Here is a 17,329-nt window from a genome sequence, read left to right on the forward strand (position 1 = left end):
TTCGCCATTGATGGAGAGCAGAAAGACTTCCGAATGCCTAAGGAGAGTTTTAATTCCTTTTTTTTTTTTTTTCCATCAGGCAAGTGTTGGGAAGGGAATTAATTGTGGTGGTGCTGAAGACCTGGGTGAGGATGAGGAGATGGTATCTTGGAGGAAGGAAGGTGGCAAGGAGGTGTGCAAATTCAGTGAGGCAGGCACAAACATCTGTGCACAAACAGCTGCACAGTCATATACTCAGACCCATCCTCACTCCTGCCTATCCTAGTCATGTGTACGTGTGCAGAGGACCTGAAATCATACCCAGATATCCTGCAACCTGCACACAGCCTCCCACAGGTGTGTCTGTGTACACGTGCATGGGTTGGCACACCTGTACACAAATACAAGCTTCTACACATGACAGGTGCACATGCAGGCTCACCCCCACACATGCACGCACACCGACACGGTCACACAAGCCCAGAGCTTTGCGGAGGTACAGAAGGAGAGACTGGCACCCAGGGTGACACAGGCACATGCACATACCTACACACACCCTCCCTCCCCTGCCTTTCCACCCCAGGCCTTCCCCATTCCAGGCTGTAGTCTGGGCCCACAGCCTAGAGGCGGGTGGCACTGTGGTGAGCAGGCAGTGCAAGACAGGGGGAGGGAGTGGCAGGGGGTAGCTCCTCCAGGAAGACCCTGGGGGGCAGCGGGGGTGAGCGGGGCTCAGGCCTGGCACAGCATAGGGTGGCGCGGGTGATGAGGTGGTCCAGGGGCTTCAGGGAGTGCATCCAGCGAGGCAGGAAGTCCCATGTCTGTAACCACTTGGGCAGGTGCCCGGGACTCCGACTCTGCAGGACATTGATGAGCACCACGAAGGCCAGCAGGGCCCCGAAGGGCGTGCCCACACCTACCATGACCTGCCAGCCTGCCATGGAGATGCCAAACACCAGTGAGGGCAGCAGCAGGAAGCAGACGAGGAGATAGAGGACGGCGAACCAGCGGTACTTGGCGGTGCGCTTCCCCAGCGCCTTGGCCATGCGGATGGGCAGGCGTGTGCAGGGCACCGGGTACCACAGAAGGATGCCCGAGATGTTGAAGAAGAAGTGACAGAGGGCAATCTGCAGGGGATGAGGCAGAGGGGCTGAGGTGGGCACTGGCTCCCAGGTCCTGGGTCAGGCCAGCAGGGGGAGATGATAGGAACCCCGAGCTGGTCTGGGCAGCAGGAAAGCTTCCCGTTAGGGGTGATATGCCCCCCGCTCCCAGACCACCCGGGTGGCTATGCTGGCTATGCACATACTGAAATACTTCTAGACCAGCTGGTAAATAACCACTGCCCTGAGCTCCCCACATTTTCCCCACTGACCCCTCGCACAGGAATCCCCCAGCAGATACTGCCAAAATCCAGCAGCTAAAGGATTGATGTCAGTTTCTGGACCCTCATTCAGTCAGTGCCTTGGCTTGTCAGTTACTCCTTTGCTCCTAGAATAATTCCCCTTTGCCATTTGCAGCCCTGACCCCCCCACAATGGATTCCCCAAACTGCTCCAGGCCCTCTCTTACAGTGCCTCTTCCTCTTCCTTATGGTGCAAATCCGACTCACTGCTATTTATTGGTGTAATTATGAGCAGTGTCTCCCTCTTAGATGCTAAGGTCTCGAGGGTGGTATTGGGTCTACTTTGCCCATAATAGTTTCATTGAGCATATCAGGTGGCCCTTAGTAGGCAGTCAAAATATGTGTTGCATGTTGTCACACCTTTGTCAGGCCCCACACCCCAGAGGCAGCTTCATCCTGCCCCAGGCGAGGCTACGCTCCCAGCGCACCTGGAAAGCACTGGACAGCTTCTCCCTGGGGCTGGCCAGGGCAGCCAGGATGGCCGTGGTGGTGGTGCCGATGTTGGAACCCAGTGTGAGCGGGTAGGCCCTCTCAATGCTGATCACACCAAGGCCTGGGGGCAGAGGGAGAGGAAGTGGGATCCCCAGCGTCTCCTTCAGCCCTTTCCCTGCCAGTCCTGGCCCACCCCACTCCACCTCTACGTGGGCACTCACCGATGAGTGGGGTGATGGCTGAGGTGAACACAGAACTGCTCTGGACCACGAAGGTCATGCTGGCGCCCACCACCATGGCAAAGTAGCCTGTGACCCAGGTGAAGGGGGCAGGGAAGTCTGCAAGGAAACCACACCCCAGCAGGCTGGGGTCAGAGCAGGACATTGGGAGAGCGGACCTCCGTGGGGGCACTGGGGGAGAGGACCTCCGCGGGGGCACTGGGAGAGAGGACCTCCATGGGAGTTTGCTCCCACTGCAGTTGCTTCCACTTGGCCTCTTTGCTCCTGGATTAAAGGCCTTTCTCAGCCTGGTTTCATCAGGCGACTGTGCCTTTGCTGGGGCTGTTCCCTCTGCCGGGAATATCCTACTCAGCATCTGATTCATCCTCAGGCTGAGCGTGGGTGTCCCTCCCTCTGGAAAGCCCTCCCTCACCCCTGCTCTGGAGTAGCCTTTTTCTCCCTTCTCTGAGCTCCCACAGCCCCTTGATACCCCTTATTCTAGTACTTGGCATGCGGCCCCTCCCGGTGCATGAAGTTTAAAATAAAAACCAAGGCTGGGCAAGGTGGCTCACACCTGTAATCCCAGCATTTTGGGATGCTGAGTTGGGTGGATCACTTGAGGCTGGGAGTTCGCGACTAGCCTGACCAACGTAGTGAGAGCCCATCTCTATAAAAAAAAATGATGGTTAATAGGAAGAGGCTGGGCATGGTGGCTCACACTTGCAATCCCAGCACTTTGGGAGGCCAAGGCGGGAGGCTCACTTGAGGCCAGGTATTCAAGACCAGCCTAGCCAACATGGCAAAATCCTGTCTCTACTAAAAATACAAAAATTAGCTGAGTGTGGCGGTGCACACCTGTAATCCCAGTTTACTCAGGAGGCTGAAGTGGGAGGATCACTTGAACCCGGGAGGCAGAGGTTGCAGTGAGCTGAGATTGCACCACTGCACTCCAGCCTGGGTGACAAAGCAAGACTCTGTCTCAAAAAACAAAAAAGGGAAAATGAAAATCAAATGGTGTTGCTCCCTTGCCCCAAGTCTTCTGAGTGCTCATGTTACCCTCAATAAAGTCCAGGCTCTGAGCAGAGCCTGGAGACCCAATGCTCTGGCCCCTTCCCTGCCACCTCACTGACCCCACTCAGCCAATCCCCTTGCTCAGCCTGCTCCTGCCAGCTACTGGCCACCCTTCTGTGCCACGGACCTGCCATGCTGGTTCCTGCCTCTGAGTCTTTGCACATACTGTTCCTCCACCCAGAGTGCTCTTCATCCGCATCGTGGCTACTTGTGTCTGTTCAAATGCCAGCTGCACTGAGCGGCCTCAAACTGCGCATTGGAAGCCGTCTCTTCCACACCCTACTGCATTGCCATTTTTGCTATGTCCTTGGCAGGTACCTCTCTCTGAATTTATCCCCCTAATTCATTTTCCTTCCTTATTTTTCTTTTTCTATTTTTATTTATTTATTTATTTTTGAACTCTGTTGCACAGGCTGGGGTGCAGTGGTGCCATCATAGCTCACTGCGGTCTCCACCTGCTAGGCTCAAGCGATTCTCCCACTCAGCCTCCTGGGACTATAAGAGCACACCTGGGACTATAAGAGCACACCACTATGCCCAGCTAATTTTAAATTTTTCTGTAAAGACAAAGTCTCGGCCAGGCACGGTGGCTCATGCCTGTAATCCTAGCACTTTGAGAGGCTGAGGCGGGTGGATCATCTGAGGTCAGGAGTTCGAGACCAGCCTGGCCAACATGGTGAAACCCTGTCTCGACTAAAAATACAAAAAATTAGCCGGGCGTTGTGGCGGGCGCCTGTAATCCCAGCTACTCAAGAGGCTGAGGCAGGAGAATCGCTTGAACCCTGGAGGTGGAGGTTGCAGTGAGCCAAGATCATGCCATTGCACTCCAGCCTGGGTAATAAGAGTGAAACTGTCTCAAAAAAAAAAAAAAAAAAAAAAGACAAAGTCTCACTGTGTTGCCCAAGCTGGTCTTGGACTCCTGGGCTCAAGTGATCCTGCTGCTTCAGCCTCCCAAAGTGCTGGATTTACAGGTGTGAGCCACTTGCCAATCTCACATATTTTTCATTGCTTTCATCCCCCTGCTGGGCTGTGAGCCCCTCAGGGCAGGACCCATCTCTGTTTGTCTCACCTCTGTATACCTGGCACTACACCTCCCTTGTCACACAATGGGGGCTTAAGGACTCTTTGTTGATTGAATCAAATGGTCCTTGAGCATCTCCACCTGCTAAAATGGAACCACAGCCAGAGGCAGCCACAGTGCTCCAGCTGTCAGCACCTCAGTGGCCTCAGAAACCACCTTCTTTGTTCACTTTGGGAAACTGAGTCTCGGAGATGGTAGGGTTTACCCAGATCAAGGCAGTCACAGGACTTAGCAGGATCTATCTGGAAAGGCCCATTCTGCGGCCCTGCCCAGTCAGCTGCTCGCAGCTCACCGGTATTGATGACCTTCTGGATGACCTTAGCCACTTGGCCCTTGAGCAGGGAGTTGAGCATCTTGACGAGGAGGATGAGGCAGGTGCACAGCAGCACCAGGGATCCTGCCAGCAGGATGAGCCCCACAGCCAGGTCCGGTAGGCCCGTGTCCACGAAGATGTGGTTGCCTGCAGGGGGTGGAGCTCCTGACAGCTGACCCCACACCTGGCTCCCAGGTCCCCACCTTTGCCACCCAGTTGGGCTCTGAGCCTGAGGCCCCACTTCAGGCTCCTTGAGCCTCAACACCGGAGCTTGACCCAGGCTCAGGAGCTGGGCTGGTTCACAGCCGTCCTTCCTGGGGCTGGGCACAATAGTGGCTGGGTGTGGGATTGCCCTGCCACTGTTAGGCTCTGCCTCTGCCATGCAGGACACCTCCCATGTTGCAGGCACTTACATTTCTCTATGGTGGCATTTCCAAGGGTCTTGCTGGAGTTGGCCTCTGTTCTGGACATGGAGGTGGGAGCCTAGATTAAGAGGAGGTTGACTTAGTGAATTAGGAAAACACATCCTGAGGTTGAGGGCGAGATGGGAGTTAGGGAGGGATGGGGAAGATAGAGATGGGCCTCCTGCTCTGTGACCATGGATGGGTCTCTCACCCTCTCTCAGCCTGTCTCTTTCACTGAGGACATGTGGATGAAGGTACCTGCCACACAAGAATCTGGCGCTCTGTGTGTTCTGCCCTGTCACTCCACTGGCCCAGCTCTCCCTGGGGCCACATCCAGTGGCTTCCTGTCTTTCTTTTCCTCCCTCTCTCAGTGGCATTGGGTGCTGCTGAGCATGTTCCTCTTTGAAAACTCCCCCTTCCTCATCTTTTATTACCCATCCCTTTCTCGGTGCCCCTTCCCCAGCATCCTGGCTCCTTCCTTTCCTCCAAGACACCCTTAGCCCAAGCTTCATTCTCCTCTAGATTAATTCCTTATCCTCAGGGGGTGTAGGGTGTAGGGGACAGAGGGCACAGCCCACACATCTCTTCTGTCCACCTACTGTCAGTGAGACAAAGGGGTTCCCCAGGGAGGCCTTACAATTCAGAGGGCCACAGGGCTGGGCAGGTAACCTAAGTGAGCAGCTCGGGCTGTGTGTGGAAGAGGTGGGGAGAGTTTCTGCTGGGCCTGTAGAGTCAGCAGCTACTCAGCTCCTGATCACTGTCACCATCCAGGGACGCAGCCTAGCATGGCTGAATTGCCCAATTTCTATGAGAGAAGCCACAACTCTGAAGTTCTAGATGAAATCTCCCAATCCGGGCCAGGTGCAGTGTGGCTCATGGCTATAATCCCAGCACTTTGGGGGGCTGAGGTGAGAGGATAACTCGAGGCCAGGAGTGGGAGGCCATCTTGGGCAACATAGCAAGACCTTGTCTCCACAAAGAAAATTAGGGCGTGGTGGTGTACACCTGTAGTCCTAGCTACTCAGGAGGTTGGAGCAGGAGGATCTCTTGAGCCCAGGTGGTCGAGGCTGGAGTGAGCTATGATCACACCCCTGCACTCCAGCTTGAGTGACAGAGCAAGACCTTATCTCAAAAAACGAAAAAAACCCCAAAAGCAACAAACTCCCAATCTGTAAATATTGGGGACCACTTTGAGTTATCTTTTACAATTCAACGAAGGTCAGCAGAAGCAGGCCAGTCTGGCCTGTGGACAACTAATTTGTAGCCTTGTTGGGTTAAGTTATTTATTTATTTCGAGACAGAGTTTTTGTTCTGCTGCCCAATCTGGAGTGCAGTGGCACAGTCTCGGCTCACTGCAACCTCCTGGGTTCAAGCGATTCTCTCACCTCCACCTCCCGAGTAGCTAGGGTTACAGGCGCCTGCCACCACGCCCGGCTAATTTTTTGTATTTTTAATAGAGATGGGGTTTCATCATGTTGGCCACGCTGATCTTGAACTCCTGACCTCAGATGATTCACCCACCTCGGCCTCCCAAAGTGCTGGGATTACAGGTATGAGCCACCGCGCCGGCCAAGGTAAGAACTTATATGGCGTCTGGTGTAACATCCGGGTTTATTTGAGTGGGATGTGCTCCCTTGAATGGGGCAATGTGCTCTTCTGTGCTCCCAGTTCGCCACATCAGGGCCTTGGGGACCCATCAAGACTGGGCCTGAATGGCAGGCCTAAAAGCCTGGAAAAAATAGGCTGTGATGGGCTAGATGGGAAAAGCAGGCTGGGAAAGCGATGGTAACTGCTGTGAGGGTAAGGGAGAGAGAGAGCCAGGTGTTTGCTGTTAGGCAGATCTAAGTTCAAATCCTGCTTCTTATACCAACTACCCTGCGTAAGCCATGCCACCTCTCAGAGCCTGTTTTCTCTAAAGCCGGGTAATAGAAGAGCTGCCGTAAAGGTTACAGGGGAAATGTGTTTAAAGCGCTCATCACAGGGCTTGGCTCATGATGAGCCTTGGGTAAACTGTCTTCTGATATGGAGTGACCCTCTCCCTCCCTGGGCCCGTTCAGGATCACATGGTTGGGAGGCTGTGTGTGTGGCTGACTTCCTAGGTCAGGACCAGTGGTCCCTGCAGACGAACCTGAGAACCCTGACCCTGTTGGGGAGGAGCCTGCTGGACCTTCCTGGGAGTACCCAGCCTGGATGCTGAGGGAGCAGACAACCCCTTGAATGAGTGGGTGCCTGGTCAATGTGTGCCTCACTGACCTAACCTGGGCTGGGCCCAGTGGTCTCTGTGGGGAGGACTGTGGGGCCCTGGGGAGGCTGGAGGAGAATGGGGAACTTCCCTGGGGTCCCAACTTAGGGCTGGCAGGGGCAGCAGCAGGACCAAGCCCTCTGGGTTTTTAGAACCTTGACCTTCTTGCCTGGGGCCATGTGACCCTGGCTGGGAGCCCAGAGACCCTAAAGTACAAGAGAGGAAGGTAAAGGTGGCAGGAGGGACAAAGCCAGGCGGAGAGGGGACTGCGGGAGGGAGCAGGCCCTGGGGCTTCGCTGTGGGGCAGAGGGAGAAGATGGAAACTCCAGCTTAGATAAAAGATCTGGGAGGCCCAGGATCTGGGGGCATCTTCCCAAGATGTGCCCATCCCTGCCTGGGCCTGGGGTCGGGTAGGAGAGGCTGGAGGGGCCTGAAGCGGGTGGTGGGCTCTGCGGGAAGAACAGAATGGGCCTGTGGACAGCCCTGGGCCCATACCCTGGCTGAGCCGTTCCCAGCTGTGTGTCACCAGAGCAAACACTTAGCCTCTCTGGGCCTCAGTTTCCTCCTCTGCAGCATGAGGTCCATAATGCTGCCCACCTTTTCCCAGGGGCTAGTTGGAAGCATTTTGGAAGAGGGAGTTGGGATTTAAGTGCCTATAGGGACACCCTAAATTAAAGAGCCCTTTCTGGGGACTGAAGGTGATTAAGCTCACAGGAGACTGTCAGGATGTGGGCCTGCGCAGTAGCTTCCTCCTCAGAGGAAGGGGAAGGGGAGCTCTGGGGCCTTTGTTCTTCTGGAAGACGAGGGAGAGCACCGTGCCAGCAGCACCATCTGGTGGCGAAAAGGAGAACTCCTCAGAGCAACACCCGCTCGCTACCTCTAGAGTGGTCTCCACGGTGGCTGTGGTCACCTGGTGGCCTTCAGGCCTGATGGGCAGCATGGGAAGCAGACATACACAGTAGAATGTCAGACCGGTGAGTGAGAGAGGCAACGAGATAGAGAGTCAGGATTCTACCAGGATTTGTATCCTACCTCAACTACATGGACTTGGGCAAGCCACTGCACTTCTCTGGGGCTCAGTTTTCCTCATCTGTAAAATGGGGGATGTGATAATCCCTGCCCCCCAGGTTGCAAGTCCTCAAAAGATGCTGGTTTAATCCAGGCAGGTATAGTTGACAATCCAAGGTGTGGCCACGTAAGAAGGTGATTCCCAGGACAGTGTCAGGGTCCCGAGAGACTCAAGTGTCTGAACACTCAACTGCCGCTGCTGCTTCTTTCCCCATCTGGAAGGCCTTGGACTTGCCTCCTCTCCCTGGTGCATAGCTTCCCTGGAGACTGTTTCGGGCTAGGTCGGGTCCAGCGTGGTGAAAGTTGGAGTCAATGGGAACAGGTTGGAAGGGAGCACAGCGAGACTCTGCGGCCAAAGGACAAACCCAAGTCTTTGGGCAGGAGGAGCCAGGACTCACTTCACACTTTGCACATCCATTGCTGTGTGAGTCACACTCCTTCGAGGCACGGTCCCAGAAAGAGGATGAAAGTGAGAGCTTGGGTCCCACCCACCAGCTACTCTTCAAGCTGAGGAAATCAGACCCTGCCCTGCAGAAAGCGTTTAAGGAAAGCATTTCCTGGTAGAGTGAGGAAGAGAAACCAGCCGGACAAGTGGCAGCTGCAGCCATAGAGAAAGGCCCAAGGGCAGCCTCCACAGAATGAACCTGGGTGAGGATGACTACAAGTGAGGACGTGGAGGCCGCAGGTTGAGATCTGCCCAAAGCTGCAGTAGCCGGCAGGGAGCTCAGAGGCAGCGAGGAACAGAGCTGTCTTCCATGGCTTGCTTTTTGCGAAGATCAAAGTGTGTGATTTCTCTCCCTTCCAGATGTTGCTATGAAGTAGAGAGTGAATGTGGTGATTCAGAGAGCACTGAGTGCTCAGAGAGCTCGTGAGAAAGTGGTTGATGTATTAAAGAGGTCACAAAGTCAGCGTAAAAGCTGCCCGCTGGGTTTTTTTTTATGTAAGGCTGCTTTGAACACTCAGAGGCTGAGCTGGAGCAACTTCAGACGCAAAGGAGCATCGCAGGGTGAGTCAGATGAGTGTTTTCTGTTCGCACCAGGGTAAAGGTCCAGTCACAAGAAGCGGCAAGTGGACGGGGAAGGGGAAGGGCTTGTGCTGTGCTGTGGCTTTGGATTTCCTCATATCTCATTGTAAATGGAGTTATGTCTCACATGCAAGCATCAAGGAGAAGCAAATATGGTGCATTGTGGTTTGGATGAAGCTTTTTCCTTTTTACAGCTCAGTAAGGAAGTGTGCTCATTGCCTGCTTCCTCATCAGCCTGGCATAATGGGTGGTCCATGAGCGTCCACTTGATTCGAACAGATCTTCCCAGCATTAGAAGCAGCAGAAACAGTGCAGAAGGACAAGGGACTCCCGCCTGTGGCAGTCTCCAGGAGAAGGAACCCCCAATGCCAGCACAAGTGGCTGTTATATCTCCAAGGAGTTCTCCACGCAGCTCCCCTTCCTGTTCACCCTACTTTCCTTGGTGTCCTTACAGCACTCTGCCTCCTCCCCGTGTTACCTGGGTCCCAAAACATGGCCCAGGTGAGTCACTAACCCCTCTAGGGTGCTCAGGCCCTGACATGGTAGAACAAGCTCTGGCACGTTTCTTAGCCTCTCTGAACCTGTGTCTCCACCTGTGAAACCCAAGGGTTGCACTAGATCAGCAGTTCTCAAACTTGAGCACGGAGCACACCTAGAGGAACTGCTGAAGCATAGGCCACTGGCCCCGCTACCAGGGGTTTCCAGATTCAGTAGGTCTAGGGAAGGGCAGGGTGATTTGCATCTCTAATAGGTTCCCACACGGTACACAAGATGCTGGCCTGGAACCACACTTGAAGAATCAATGAGCTAGATTAATTACATAACAACTCTAATTGATTGGTGATGTCTGCCTAAGGCAGTGTGGGAAGTTGGGAGGAATTAGCAATGTTTACTGTAAGCACAGTAGAAGGACCACATACTTGCCCTCTCCTGGCTAAATGATCTTCAAGGTCTATCTGGAGCATTTTGAACAGACAATGAAACCAACAGTCTGAAGAGGGAATCCTCTTACCTGGGGCTAGGCCTGGGACTCACCTCTAAGGAGTCTGGGTGGCACCAGATCCTGATGAGACTGTGGTTCCTCAGGGACTCATCACCAGTGGCAATGCTGGTTATCACGGACTTGTCCAGCTGTGGGCAAGATGTGGGCAGGGGGAGTGAAGGAGGCTGGGTCCCTTGCTACCCCCACCCTCACCCCATGCCAGGACCTGCTGTCACCTGGATGATGAGCTTCGTGAAGGGCTCTGTGATGATCTTGAGCAAGTCAGGAGCGTCACGGCCACCATGGATATTGAAGGAGGCCACCACGAGTCGAGTGACGTGGTGCAGGTAGCCGGTGGCAGCCTCCAGGGGCAGCAGGACCAGCACTGACAGCCAGTTAAAGCAGTCATGCACCGTGGCCCCCGCGAAGGCCCTGGGCAGGGAGGCCACATTGCAAGGCAGGCTGGAGCCAGAGCGCAGTCACGCCCGGGGTTCCTGGCATCTGGGGCTGTCCTCCCCCAGGCACGAGCCCCCAACCCCCAGCCCCCCTCACCGCCGGAAGTCAGTCCTGTCCCCTGCCTGCATCAGGGCCACGATGGTGTTGGTGACAGAGGTGCCGATGTTGGAGCCCATGATGATGGGGATGGCAGAGCTCACCTCCAGCACTGGTAGAAGAGAAGACGTCCTAACGAATTTGATGGTCACCCAGCTCCTGCCCCACCACAACTCTTGTCAAGCCCCCTACCCATGTCCCAGTCCCCAGTGGCCGCTCCTGCCATGCTGCTGAGTCTGCCTAATGTTGGTGTCACAGGTGCATGTGGGCATGGGCTGTGCGTTTACAGGTGTGTGCATTCATCCATGCGAGTAGATGTACACGCGCTGCACATGGTGTATGGATGTGAATGTGTGTGCATGTGAGGCCTTCATTATGAGGGCTCATGGGCTCATGTCCTACGTGCAAATAGAGGTTTGTGCTTGTGTGTGCACACATGTCCCGGAGCGTGATGGTTAGGTTTGTTTTGTTTTGTTTTGTTTTGAGACGGAGTCTCGCTCTGTCGCCCAGGCTGGAGTGCAGTGGCACGATCTCGGCTCACTGCAAGCTCTGCCTCCTGGGTTCGTGCCGTTCTCCTGCCTCAGCCTCCCGAGTAGCTGGGACTACAGGCGCCTACCACCATGCCCGGCTAATGTTTTGTTATTTTGTTTTTGTTTTTGTTTTGTATTTTTAGTAGAGATGGGGTTTCACCGTGTTAGCCAGGATGGTCTCGATCTCCTGACCTCGTGATCCGCCCGCCTCGGCCTCCCAAAGTGCTGGGATTGCAGGCGTGAGCCACCGCGCCCAGCCAGTGATGGTTGGTTTTATGTGTCAACTTAGCTAGGCTATGGTACCCAGTTATTCAACCCAACACTAGCCTGGGTGTTTGTAAGGTGTTTTGTAGATGCAATTCACGTCTACAGTCAGTTGACTTTAAGAAAAGGAGATTATCCTTGGTAACCTGGGTCAGCCTCATCCAATAGAATGGAAGGCCTGGAGCAGAACTGAGGCTTCCCTGAGAAAAGAGAAACCCTACCCTGTCTGGAGTGCAGCGTTGGCGCCCACCTGAGAGTTCCCGCCTGCCCTTCCAATGCCCTGGCCTATGGATTCCTGACTTGCCCAGACAAACCACCATCGGGGAAGCCAGTTCCTTGCCATAAATCATCTGGGTCGCATACAGCTACAGTTTGGGCTCCTCTCATGTCCCTGGCTGATACAGGAGTCAGGCTGAATGGAGGCCAGCCTTACGGGGGTCACGCTCCCCATTTGCCACTCTTCCCAGCTCCTGGGGTGCCCCTCTAAGCTCTTCCCCACCCTGGTGGGCCAACTCACAGCCAGAGGAGACCATGCTGACGATGATGGACGTGGAGGTGCTGGAGCTCTGCACCAGCACGGTCACCAGGATCCCCACCACCAGCCCGGCCACCGGGTTGGACAGGATGGCGTTATCCTTGAAGATGTCACCAGCCACCTTCCCTGGGGAGCATGAGCCGGCGTTGTCCAAAGCCCTTCAGGAACCCCTCCCGGATCTTCTCCACCCGGGTCCTACCTCCAGCCAGCTGGAAGGCCGAGCTGAGCACGTCCAGGGAGCAGATGAAGAGGTAGAGGAAGGTGAGCATCAGCGGCACCTTGAGCAGCATGGCACCGGCCTGGCACAGCTTGGGGACCAGCCTGGGCTCTGGACGGGGGAAGCCATGAGCATAGTGGGCAGAGGCCAGGGCAGGGACTGCTGCTGCCCCTGCCACCCCCAGCCCAGGCCCACCTGGCTTCTGCTCCTCCTCCAGGGCCAGCTTGGCAGGCAGTGGTTCATGGCGCTCCAGGACCTCCCCACAGGAGCAGGTGTGCTCAGCAAGGGCCACAGGGCCCAGGCTGGGGAAGGCATAGGCAGAGGTCCCCGGGATCCTGTGTAGGACTAGGGAGGGAGCCTGGTGAGGAGCTCCCAGGGGCCCCAAAGTGGGGAGGCGGGGAGGGACAGGTGGGGTAAGTGGCCTCACTCGGGATGTGGGCAACCGTGGGCAAGCAGGGTCCAGGGTGTGGGAGCAGCACTCACCCTGAGGGCTGGGCACGTAAGCAAAGGCCGTCCCTCGCATCACATGCCCCCCACGGACTGGGAGTGGGGAGACAGCAGGGGACCCCAGCCTCTCTCCGTAGGACAGCATCCTGGGCACCCACTGTGAGGTCTGCAGGTCAGTGGGTCTCAGCAACACTGAATGACAATGGCTGTGTCCAGGACACTCATGCCCACACACCCTCACCTGCACAAACCCCCATGGCACGTGATTCCAAACACACACCTAGCAAAGCACACCCTCCATCCTCACCACACACACACACCCCTCCGAGACTCACACGCACACGCACAAACACACACCCAGCAAACCACACCCTCCATCCTCACCACCACCAGAGCCCTCCGAGACTCACACACAGACTCACATGTGCACATCTGTGCTGGGCACCTGCATGTGAGTCTCGGAGGGATGTGTGTGGTGGTGAGGATGGAGGGTGTGGTTTGCTGGGTGTGTGTTCGTGCGTGTGAGTCTCGGAGGGGTGTGGTGGTGGTGGTGAGGTGTTCATTCATTCACCCATTCACTCAATCAATAAGTAGTATTGAGCTCTAGCCCAGGCTCTGAACCAGAGGCTTGGATATAGCGTTGATGAAAGACACTGAGAACTGAGGACGCCCAGCCTGTTTGGGGCTGGAGGAGGCCAGGGAATACGTGGTGTTGGCAGTGGCCGCAGGTGTGGGCTGAGGCTGGGCCGGGCTTCAGTTTTGCCCACGTGGAGAGCAGGGAGGAGCTGCAGACACCTGCCTCTCATGGGGTCAGCTGGGCACACACGGAGGTCCCCTGGTCTGGATCCCGAGTTCCTGGGTTCCCCTCACAATGAACTCCTTTCCCCATCCACCCCCTCAAGGGGCAATGAACAAACACTGACAGGCTTGCTTCAGCCCCCGCCTTGTCCCCGCACTGCCCCAGGAGTCTCGGCTATCGGGGTGGAGGCGCCCTGATCTGCCTCAGCATTCTCTGCATTGTCCCAGCATCCTTGGCTATTGTGGTGGGGCTGTGAAGAGTTGAATTCAAGTCCTGAAGGAGCAGGAGTCTTTTTTTTTTTTTTTTTTTTTTTTTTTAAGATGGAGTTTCACTCTTATTGCCCAGGCTGGAGTGCAATGGCACAATCTTGGCTCACTGCAACCTCTGCCTCGTGGGTTCAAGCGATTCTCCTGCCTCAGCCTCCCAAGTAGCTGGGATTACAGGTGCCTGCCACCACACCTGGCTAATTTTTTGTATTTTTAGTGCAAACTCGACCTCAGGTGATCTGCCCACTCGGCTTCCCAAAGTGCTGGGATTACAGGTGGGAGCCACCGCGCTTGGCTGGACTGACATGTTATATGGGGCACGGTGGGGGTGGGCGCAGATAGGACACAGATGAAGGGGCTGGGGTGCTGGGCTGTTTCCTACTCAGAGCTGGGGGTGGGGATGGGATGTGAGGGTCCTGGGCTCACCTTAGATTTCTGTGTTTCAGCTTCTGCTCAGCAGCTCAATGAAGCCTCCAGGGCCCTGAGGAGAACTGAGACCCTCCTCTTTATACCCTTGGGTCAAGGGCAAAGTCCCTGGAACCCTAGCTGCCCTCCCTCTGTTCCCCAATTAACCTCACCCCTGAGATTCCTCCCAGTTAATTGCTAATCGTCAGCTCTGCATGGGGAATCTGTGATCAGGCTCTCCCTGTCAACCACGACCCAGACACATCCCCTGCCTGCAGGCAGAGACCCTGATGCCACTCAGCACCTTGTTCCTAGGGTTCCCTCATTCCTGGCCTGACAGGACTCCCCAAGGAATGACCCAAACATCCTATGGCCTTCGGAGTTTGCAGTGAGCCAAGATTGTGCCACTGCACTCCAGCCTGGGTGACAGAGTGACACTGCCTCAGAAAAACCAAACCAAACCAAACAAAAACATCCTATGGCCTTGCCAAGCGTCGGGGTGTCTGTAAGTTTCCCAGGGGGAGCTCAGAGGAGAGGGAGTGTGAGATGAGGAGCTAAGCTGGAGAGGTCGCGGAATGTTGAATCGTGGCAGGTCTCTAATGCCCGACCATGGGTCCAGGATGTGAGTCTGAGTGAATGTGGAGCCGCTGGCCAGACTGGGAAGGGCCTGATCTGCCTTTTAGAATGGCCCCTGTGGGGTGGAGCCCGGACATGTGGAAGGGAGCCTGGAAGCGGAGAGGCTAGTTAAGAGGCTGACAAAATGGTCCAGGCGAGAGATGAAGAGGCCTGAACTAAGATGGGAACGGAGGGGCTGGGGAGGACAGGTGCATCCCAGGGACATCTGACCAGTAGAACTGGTGACGGGGAGGGAGAGAGGGAAAGGAAATAGATGGGAGTCGGGTCTCTGGATCTTTGGCTAGGGCTGGGTTCATGCCCAGGTAGAAGGTTGTCACTGAGTCACGGAAATGCAATCATTTCTCAGTTCTTGTGTCAGAATCTCTGGGTCCTTGGGCTTGAAGGTGCTGTTAATGTCACATCGAGTGTCTCCACCTATGAGCAAACTGACACCCCCACAGCGGGCCCAGAGACCCCAGCCCACGTGACCTGTTTCTCTCCCCTCCCCCGCGCAGTTCAGACCCTTGGCAGGAGCAGCTGAATCCAAGGTGCTGCTGGTGAACTGGGGGTGTTTCTCCTTTTTAATAAGGTTCTGCTTTTTGATATTTTTGAAGTTTGCCTTCTCTGCTGTCATGGAGCTCTGGGTTTAGTGGGGGAGGCAGTTAGCTATCGATCAAATCCATCAAGAGATATAATTCCAAAATGCTGAGGATTTACACAGCCACGACTTCTAAAAATTTATTTTGGGGCTACAGCCCTAGTGAGAGTGAGAAGACGCTAGATCTGACCAGAACTGCTGTTGGGACTCATAAAAGCAGCAGAGAAGGCAGCTCCATTCCAGCACCAAAGTATCTCTTCCCAGCCTCTCTGCCATTTCAGCACCTCCTTGCCTACTGCCTGCCTCCTCCCTGGCCAGTAACAGAGTCTGTGTGTCCCCCTGGGTGGTGACTCCCACCTTGTCTGTGCACCTGGGCTCTGGCCATGGCCTCCCCAGACCTTTTCTGGGCTGACAGCCTGCCTGGTTGGGGGTGTCTCGCGTTGAGAAAAGGTACCCAGCAGGAGGAGCTGTTTTGGAGGGAAGGTGCCAAGCTCCGTCTGCTCAGGCTTTCTGAGCGGCCTCTGGCACGAGCAGTTGGCTCTGCAAGCCAGAAGCACACACTGTGCTTCTCACCGCAAACCTGGGCTCCTCCTTCTTCCTGATCTTGGTGAGCAGCGCGCCGTCCATCCGTCTGGGTCGGGCACCAAGCAGACATCCTTGCTGTTTCCTTCCCCTCCACTTCCTCGTTTCCAACCCATTCCTCAATTCTCCCAATTTTATTGCTCCAGGAGCTCCCTGATCCTTCTGCTGTTAGCCATCTCTGTGGCCACCTCCCTGGACTGGGCCTGTCATCTCCGCTGGGTCATTGCGGTCACCTCCCAAGTGCTCTGTCCATTTCTGCCCTTGCTGCCCCTGATCCATGCTCCAAAACAGCAGACAGCAAAATGCCAAACTAGGCCAGGCGTGATGGCTCATGCCTGTAATCCCAGCACTTCGGGAGGCTAAGGCAGGTGGATCACCTGAGGTCAGGAGTTTGAGACCAGCCTGGCCAATATGGTGAAACCCCATGTCTACTAAAGATACAAAAAAATTAGCTGGGCATGGTGGCAGGCGCCTGTAATCCCAGTTACTCGGGAGGGTGAGGCAGGAGAATCACTTGAACTCGGGAGGCAGGGGTTGCAGTGAGCCGAGATCGCACCATTGCACTCCAGCCTGGGCAACAAGAGCAAAACTCTGTCTCAAAAAGAAAAAAAAAAAAAGGCCAAGTTAATCATGTCGCCTCCTCTTCCTTTTGAAACCTGCCCCTGCTAACCACTTAGCATAAAGCCCAGGATCCTACAGTAGCCTGGAAGGACCAGGATGACTTGGCTTCCTACCTGCTTTGCCAGCCTCAGCCCGTGCCTGAGAAACTGTACCCCAGGGAGGGCATGTACAGGAGGAGAGAAGGGGCCAGGGCCAAGCCCAGAGGAGCACCCACATTTCTTTTTTGAGACGGAGTCTCGCTCTGTCGTCCAGGCTGGAGTGCAGTGGTGCGATCTTGGCTTACTGAAACCTCTGTCCCCGAGTTCAAGCGATTCTCCTGCCTCAGCCTCCCCAGTAGCTGGGACTACAGGCGCCCACCACCACGCCCAGCTAATTTTTGTATTTTTAGTAGAGACAGGGTTTCACCATGTTGGCCAGGATGCTCTCGATCTCCTGACCTTGTGATCCACCTGCCTCAGCCTCCCAACATGCTGGGATTACAGGCGTGAGCCACGGCACCCGGCCAGCACCCACATTTAAGGGAGACGGAGAGGAGCAGCCACGGACCAGGAAGAAGCCGCCTCAGAAGCCAGGCTGGACCACATTTTGAGAGAGACACTCTGGTTGGCTGGGTCAAGTGCCGCTGAGATGTCAAGTAATCTGAGAACAGAGAGGCTTTAACAACCAAGGGCTGTCAGCCACCTGGG

The 17,329-nt window shown here is 55.4% G+C and overlaps 1 protein-coding gene across 2 annotated transcripts; it reads right to left on the bottom strand.

Moving 5' to 3' along the window:
• Nucleotides 1-34: 34 nt before the first annotated feature.
• On the bottom strand, nucleotides 35-14,300 carry SLC34A1 (solute carrier family 34 member 1). 2 transcript variants are annotated; one of them, XM_032156004.2, is made up of 13 exons: nucleotides 14,249-14,300; nucleotides 12,794-12,949; nucleotides 12,506-12,655; nucleotides 12,293-12,421; nucleotides 12,076-12,219; nucleotides 10,765-10,876; nucleotides 10,449-10,644; nucleotides 10,266-10,361; nucleotides 4,906-4,975; nucleotides 4,472-4,639; nucleotides 2,031-2,147; nucleotides 1,806-1,930; nucleotides 35-1,103 (listed from the first exon to the last, which is right to left on the bottom strand). In XM_032156004.2, exons 2-13 carry the CDS (start codon nucleotides 12,900-12,902, stop codon nucleotides 600-602), a joined length of 1,920 nt encoding a protein of 639 aa, XP_032011895.1. In that variant the 5' UTR covers nucleotides 12,903-12,949; nucleotides 14,249-14,300; the 3' UTR covers nucleotides 35-599. The 2 variants fall into 2 exon arrangements, with proteins under 2 accessions (XP_032011895.1, XP_032011896.1); XM_032156005.1 differs by lacking the exons at nucleotides 35-1,103; nucleotides 1,806-1,930; nucleotides 2,031-2,147; nucleotides 4,472-4,639; nucleotides 4,906-4,975 and adding an exon at nucleotides 8,142-9,017.
• Nucleotides 14,301-17,329: the final 3,029 nt, after the last annotated feature.

This window comes from Hylobates moloch, unplaced genomic scaffold, assembly GCF_009828535.3.
Source record: "Hylobates moloch isolate HMO894 unplaced genomic scaffold, HMol_V3 SCAFFOLD_6, whole genome shotgun sequence".
Classification (NCBI taxonomy): Eukaryota; Metazoa; Chordata; class Mammalia; order Primates; family Hylobatidae; genus Hylobates; species Hylobates moloch.